Below are 8,054 nucleotides of genomic sequence, written 5' to 3' on the forward strand. Positions count from 1 at the left end.
CTTAAGTGTTGTTGATTTGCATCGACGGAGGGCAATTTTATCCATTCATAGAACAAATTGAATTTTTTTATTGTGTCACATCACACATGCTCAACAATTTTTTGTAACTTTCTTTTGTACCTCTAGCATTATTTTTTTCCATAATGTATATAGTTTGGAGGCACCCTAACTATCATTTTGGGGTTAAAAATAACCTCAACTGTCATTTCTGAAAATAATGATCATAAATGTCACTTGAAAACGGTATATCCTCTAATGTTTATGCAAAAAGCTCAAAACGCGACCTCGTGTAGCGTTTTGGCACTTTAATTTTTTATATATGTACAAAAGTTAGATAAATTAGCGTTTTTGTTCTAAAATGCTATATGATAAACCGTTTGGAGCCAAAACGCTATTTCAACTAACGTCTTGCACTTTATAAAAAAAAATAAAAAAAATATAAAGTTCCAAAACGCTACACGATGTACCATTTTCATTTTTGAAAAAAAAATGCAAAATGCTAGACGAAGTGTCATTATAAATTGACATTTCGGGCATTATTTCGAAAAATAACATTTTGGGCCATTTAACACCCAGAAATAATATTTTGGTCCATTTCTCGCGATAAATTTGACAGGTCCCGGGGTTTTTTGTTTTTGTTAACGGTCTATGTGATCTCTTTCGATCAATTTCGTTATTTTGTATTTGATAATTTTAGTTATGATTTTAAAAGTAGAATTGGAAACTTGGAAAATGATTAGTAGTATTTATATTGAAAAAATAATTTCATACTACCGTGTTCTAAAAATGATTAATTTTCTGAAAGTCACGTGACCGATTTAATTTTTGAAATTTGATTAAATTTATGTATTTTTCTTAATTAGTATATTGTAAGTATATTGTTATATAATATAGAATTTCAATTAAATTTAAATAATTATAAATTATATAATATAATAAATATATGTTAACTTATAAATTACTACTAGAATAAAAATATAAATTAAATAAAATTAAAATATAAAATTTATCTGATTTTCTTGAAAAAAGGCCCCAATATTACTATTTGAGGGGAATAATCATCAATATCAGTATTGGAAAAGATGGCCCCATTTATAAACCAAATTGCGTCTGTCGTTTTAACTTTTTAACTCATAAATATGAAAGTGTGTGTTACTGTTTTTTCACTGTTTTTTTTATTGTTTTAAAAAGTAAAAACGAAGGTGGGATTTACGTTTTTCAATTTTTTTTTCATATTTTTTATTGTTTTAAAAAGCAATTCAAAAGGTGGTGTGCCAGCTTTTTGCATCAAAACTATACTTCAACTTACGTTTTAATCCTTATACAGCTTTTTAAATTGCATTTTTCCAATTTTTTTTGGGAAAAAGGGACACACAACACCGTTTTTGATGAAATAAAAATATAGCACGAGACTCCGTCTCAAATTGTGACATTTGGACCAACGCTCATTTTTTCTCTAATTATTATAAATCGATAATTCAATCGATATCTTCCATTTCTCAATTTTTATAATATTACATGCTACTAGATTATAATTAGAATATTGAATTATCCAAATGAAGCTGAGGTGGGTTTGAAATCAATTTCAATTAAAAAACAAAGTCCTAGGAAAATTGAATATCTGATTATCCAAATGAAGTTGAGGTGCTTTCCTTTGGATCAACCTCAATCCAGATAACAAAGTCACAATCGGGGTCAAAAATGCATAATAATCCTTCAGGTCAGTTTTATCTGAAACTTGAAAAACACAATTTCATTGAAAAAAGTCCGATAGTGCCTTTTTCAAAATTCGGATTAGGCAGATCTTATTCTAAAATATAAGAATAGTTTTAGCATGCAGATTGGGTTGAATCAGACTTTTATTTGAGTACTTTTAATGTTATATTAAATACAAATTTATAATTTTTATATAAGCTCGTAAGTAATTTAGATATTCAAAAAATAATAACTTAAATTGACAGAGTAACTTAGCACCGAAAAAAATAATATGCTCAAGAAAAAAGGCCCGTTTAAGATCACGGGTCGGGTCAAATTGAATTGAATTTTTTTTAAGTCGGAATTTTCAGATTTTATTTAAGATTGGATCAAATTTCTTAACTCGCTCTAATAAATTTCTGGTGCAAGTCATTTTAATGTAAAACGTAACATTTAATTAAAAACATGTAACATTTTAATTTGTTTAAAAATAAACAACGTTGATTAAATTTATTTAAAAACAAAAATATTCTATAAGACTCGTTATACAAATATACAAGATTGTCAATAGAACAAACTGCTACATCGTAATAACTTGTTAAACAATAGTAAGTCTTATTGAAACTCTTCATGAACGATTATTTTCAATAAACAACTCTAATTCAAACATTTATAACATGTACGATATCATATTTATGAACGGAGTCCCCCCCAAATCATACTAGGTATAGTATAAGCAATTTTGATAGTCTAAAAATCAAATTAAACTATGTATGGTATCAGCAATTTTGATAGTTTAAAAATCAAATTAAGAAATTGAATCATATAAAGAAATTAATTATATAATATTTTCTAAATGTCTTCAAATGATTATGAACTACGAACTTCTAATATTAACAAAAAAATAGAGTAAAGCGTAATTCGTCATCTGGACTTTAGTTAACAAATTACTTAGATATTCGTCAAATATTATATTGATAATCGAATTCGACTTGAATTTAAGTAAAGCATAAAAAATTTAATTCAAATTTGACGAATCATTCTGAACTAGTATTTATAAATTCGTGTCGAAACTGAATTAATAATGGACAAGTATTTATAAATTTTAAGTCCAATCTGATCAAACTATTATTCACACCTATTTAACTCATTTTCGTCCTAATCCGCTAGACGTAAAAACTAATATTTTCAATTTTATCTTGAAAAAAAATAAATTATGAAAAAGTTTAAAACATTAATTATATAGAAGATCAAATTATTTGTATTGTTGCTTCGAACAAAGGACGTACGGATGTCTATATATAAATTAAATATAAAATAAATAATCTTGTTTTTGAGTGAAACTACGGTAAAAATCCGAACTTTAGATCTGATGAAGGAGAAGACAAACATAATGGAATCAGACATGAGCCTAAGGAGTTGTTCAAGGAAGCGAAGTCGATTTAATGATGAGAAAGACAAGAACAAGAACAAGAATAAGACAAAAACCCAAACCTTAAAACAAGATATGAGCTTAAGGAGCTCCTCAACTGGGAAGATGTTGTCTGAAGAAGAAAATATCACTGAGGAGAAAAAGAAGATGAAGTATATGATGATGAAGAACCTTATATCTAAAAAAGAGGTTGTTAGGTCCCAATATGTTTGTAGAAAGGGGGGGTTGAATACAAACTATACCGTTTAATCGAATTTAGTGCGGAATAAAAAATTGAAATAAAATTCAAGTGAAATAAAATATTATTAAACTTGAAAGGTGTTACAATAACGGTATTGATTACAAGGGATTAATCTCAAATTAATTATCACAATTCTAGAATAAATTCGACATGAACTTTTTCTATTTTTGCAATAAAAAGATCAAATGCTAAAAGCAATTTGAGATTAAGTTCTAGGAATTTTGATCCGCTAGATAGTTACATAAGAACAAGAGAATGATTTCTAGTGGTTTGGATTTAATTTAAATAACTAGAAATTGATGATCTGAATTCAACAGATGAAAGATGAAATATTTGCAGCTCTGTTTTTCTTTTGTTCTTGAAAATGGTTAACTTCTGTTGTAATGTTAAGAGAGATTGTGTTCTGCTTCGTTTCTTTTATAATTCAATAAACATAATTGAATTGAACTGGCAAGACAATCGGTTGAACTAGCATGACAATCGGAATGACAATCTCCTGAACCAGCATGATAATCGGCATGACAATCTGTTGTACTAGCATGACAATCTCCTGAACTAGTAGAACTTTCGGTATGACAATCTGTTGAAATAGTATGATTTTCGGTATGACAATCCAGATTGTCATACCAGTTCAATTGATTGTCATGCTGAATTAATATTGAATATAAATTCAAAATTAATTCTGAAAATTCATAATATTAATTCAGAATTAATAAATCAATTAATTTAATTAATAAATAAATTAATCTTTGCAGATATAATTTATTTTCTTAATTAAACTATATGACTTAATTAATTAATAGAGAATTAATACTACTCTTCAACAGCAACCACTCTTCTGAAAATCTTCTGAAAATCACTGAAAATTATGAATCAATTCCACCACTTCAATGTTGACACTCGATGTACTGTCTGGTTCATGAGTGATTAATTTTCGTGACGTTTCTTGATGTCTTGACTTGATAATCTGATTTTCTTCAGATTAAATCCCTGTAACTATTTGATACCCTGACAAGATCTTTGTCACTTGATTAAATCCACAATCTTGATTTATATCACTGAGGCTTGATCAATTTCTTGATCTTCTTCCAGTGAAGTAATTCCTCAAGACTGTAGATGAACCTTGTTTCTGAATCCTTTGACAGATGTTACTTTGTGAGATCTCTTTGACGGTAGATCCACTATTTATTTGTTACATTCTTATTTGAGTTGAGTTAAATCCTCGAATAAACAAATAGGCTATGACATATGCCTTTCAGAGGTTCCTATGGTTGATATGTTGTCTTGTTTTAAGTTGAAGAGGTTTCGAAAAAAGGGTAAGACTTGTGTCCAAAAACCTCCATTTCTCGGAAACTGGAGCTGTTTGAATCAGAAGTGCAAGTTTAAGAAGGGAGATAGGGTTAATTTAACTGAGCTTCTGTTTAGCAAGGACAGGGAGTTTCGCATCACTTACATTGACCACAATCGTCCGGTATTATGTTTTCTTTCGTGTTGTTTTTGGTAAATTATGATTGTTAATTGTTGTTAGTGCCCGTAATTAAGATTTATATATAAATTTTAGCTGACTTAACATGAGTTTATGTGTACTAATGCAAAGTGTTATGATAACATTAGTTGTACGCAGTTATGCAGCCTTAATCTAGCCGATTGCTCCTCTGTATGTCTAATTCACAAATAATTAGGTAAAATTATGCAGTGAATAATTAAAAAGTATACTCTTAAGTCTTAAGCGAGATTTTCTCATTACTTACAATGACCGGGATCGCCCGTTATTATGTTTTGTGTTGTGTTATTTTCAGTTACTTGTGATTCTTGTTTTGTGTTAATGCTCGTAATTATGATTTATATATGAATTTCAGCTGACTTCACATGAGTTCATGTGTACTAATCAATTTGTTTTGATAACATTTGTTGCACGCTGTTATGCAACCTTAACCTAGCACAAGCTGATTGCCCTCTATCTGTCTAATTCACAAAAACACGTTTTTTTTCAAGATTTAAAGTATGGTTCTTTTACATAAAATCATGCTGTAAACTAATCAAGATATATACTCTTAAGTAAGATTTTCTCATCATTTACAATGACCTTAATCGCCCGGTATTATGTCTTATATTGTGTTATTTTCAGTAAATTATGATTGTTTTTTGTTGTTAGTGCATGTAATTGAGATTCATATATGAATTTCAGCTGATTTAACATGAGTGTATATGTAGTAATGCCTTTTGTTTTAATAACATTTGTTGTATACTCTTATAAAACCTTAGCCTTGTAGAAGCTGATTGCTGTTCTGTCTGTCTACTTCCTAAAATACGTTTTCTTTTTAATTTAAAAGTATAGTCTTGTCAGGTAAAATCATGTGGTAAACTAATTAAAAAATATACTCATAAGCAAGATTTTCTCCTAGATTTTGTGCATTACTTTTTCTTTGTTGTTTTATAGGTACAAGCTAAGCACTTGGAAGGTAAGGTAATTGTGTTACATTTTGTGCCACTCGTCCCTTGGCCCGAATATTTTATGAGGTATGAAACTACAATCTTGATGGATATCTACCATGTTTTGCAACGTAAAGGTGGTTTCGAGGTCGTTTTCATTGGGGTTGAGGTCGATTCTGCCTACGCGAACTCCAACCCTCATGCCCTGGAAGAATGTTTTGAAGATAAACTATCGATCATGCCATGGATGGCAGTCCCATTCTCTGATATCAAATTCAGGACTTATTGGGAAAAATTATTTCCACTATCCGGTTATCTTTCCGGCTATTCTCCAACCTCATTTGTCTTTGATCATAGTGGCATGCTTTTGCAATGTAACGTCAACGATCTTTTTTATTTGTATGGGGCTCATGCTTATCCTTTCACAGATAAAAGGATGGAATGCCTTTTACGTGAAGACGCTGAAGCCCGTAAGCGTCCCTCTATTACAAAGCTCCTCGCCTCTTCTGAACGTACTCATCTCATTAATAATAGAAATCAGGTATTCATTTGTGTAGTTTTGTTCCCTTTACCTTCCATTTGACGTATCCATCATACTATACTTTAGTCTGTTAATGTAAAATTTGTTCCCTTAGCGCAACATTTTGACTTATCCATCATTATATACTCTAGTCTTTTTAACCAATAAATATTTCCTCTGCACAACGTTTGACATATTAATCATGCTCTACTTTACCCTATTGAAGTAATATATGTTCTACTGGAGTTATTTATCATTCCATGCTTTCATGTATTGTAATCTATGTTATCTTTCCACGAACTTATAAATTTCGATTATTGACTATATGTTCCCGGATACTTTTTGCTTCTCTTCTTAATAGGCAGTACCTCTCCATAATCTTGAAGATAAGGTCATCGACTTGTATTTTTATGAAGATTATCCAAACCACGAACTTCCATAAAAAATTCAGAAGGCCTATGACCAGTTGGCTCAAGTGGAAAACTTTGAAATCGTTTTGTTTACATCCATGACATATTAATGACTTTTGGATATGCAAGTGAAAAATCATACTGGAAAACGTTCAAAAAAATGCCTTGGTTGGCACTGCCGTTTAAAGACCCAGTTTGTAAAAAATTGCAGCGGGTTTTCAAATATCCTATGGATTCGCTTGGACCGGGGCCAGACCCTATCCTTTTGATGATTGGACCACAAGGAAAGTTCGTTGAACGTTATGGCGCTGACATTCTAACGAAAAATGGCATCTCTGGGTATCCTTTCACCCGCAGTAGAGTTGCCAAGTTAGAGGTTGAATGTATAAAAAAGTTGAATATAAACATGTTTTGGGGTCGAAAGACTACATTCTTTAAAAAAGATGGGTCCGCGGTGAGTTATTTTTGACATTCTTGTATTTGGTTCTATTCTCACTCGGCTCTTGTGTGTGGAAGTTTATATTTCGCTCTGCTAATGACATTTGTGTTCATTTTTACAGGTCTAGTTGTCAGAACTGGCAGGGAAGAGAATCATAGTTATTGTTGAGGATGACTGTCACAGTTCAAATGCCAAGTTTTGGCGAATGCTAAGAGCAAGGTATGTCCAAGTGAAGGGCACAGAGAATGAGTTTGAAGTTATTCACATATGTAAAAACATAACAACATATTCATATGGTAAGAATATTACAACTATGTCATGGCTGAGACACCCCTCCCGGCATCCTCCTTATCGTGCGGGATATAATGTATGCAAGATCTTAGTTCGCGTTTTTAGAAAAGATGTTTTGGGACTTTTTGCTTTTGATCGTGATGGAAGGCTTGTTAGGAGGACTTTATTTCCATCAATTGAAAGGAGGAATGTGGATTTTCCCTTTGGTGATATGGAGGAGGAGTTCTTAAAAGAACTAGTGAATAGGTTTGAATGGAAGCATTGAGATGGATTCGAATACAGCGTGGAATAGAAGAATGTCAGGAGAACTCACCATGGACCTATCATGTCTAGCTTTAGCTCCGTAACACATTTAGCCTTTAACTTGGAAACTCTCTGGTGTGTGAAACTGGCCAAAAAGAGGTGAATAAAGAAAATGCATGATGATGATGATGATGATGATGATGAAACAATAATAATAATAATAATAATAATAATAATAATAATAATATATTATGTTACTCTGACTCGGATACGGAGAGTGTCGGACACTTGAAACATCTAAAATTTTGGAATACTGGGACACTGTACTATTTTATGACACGGATACGGGG

The 8,054-nt window shown here is 31.0% G+C and overlaps 1 protein-coding gene across 1 annotated transcript; it reads left to right on the forward strand.

The window, feature by feature from the left end:
• Window positions 1–3,088: 3,088 nt before the first annotated feature.
• Window positions 3,089–7,726, forward strand: LOC141702494 (putative nucleoredoxin 1). The gene is made up of 5 exons (XM_074506153.1): window positions 3,089–3,334; window positions 4,663–4,839; window positions 5,809–6,342; window positions 6,943–7,185; window positions 7,298–7,726. Exons 1-5 carry the CDS (start codon window positions 3,089–3,091, stop codon window positions 7,724–7,726), a joined length of 1,629 nt encoding a protein of 542 aa, XP_074362254.1.
• Window positions 7,727–8,054: the final 328 nt, after the last annotated feature.

The sequence above is a fragment of the Apium graveolens genome, unplaced genomic scaffold, assembly GCF_009905375.1.
Source record: "Apium graveolens cultivar Ventura unplaced genomic scaffold, ASM990537v1 ctg5238, whole genome shotgun sequence".
Taxonomy (NCBI): Eukaryota; Viridiplantae; Streptophyta; class Magnoliopsida; order Apiales; family Apiaceae; genus Apium; species Apium graveolens.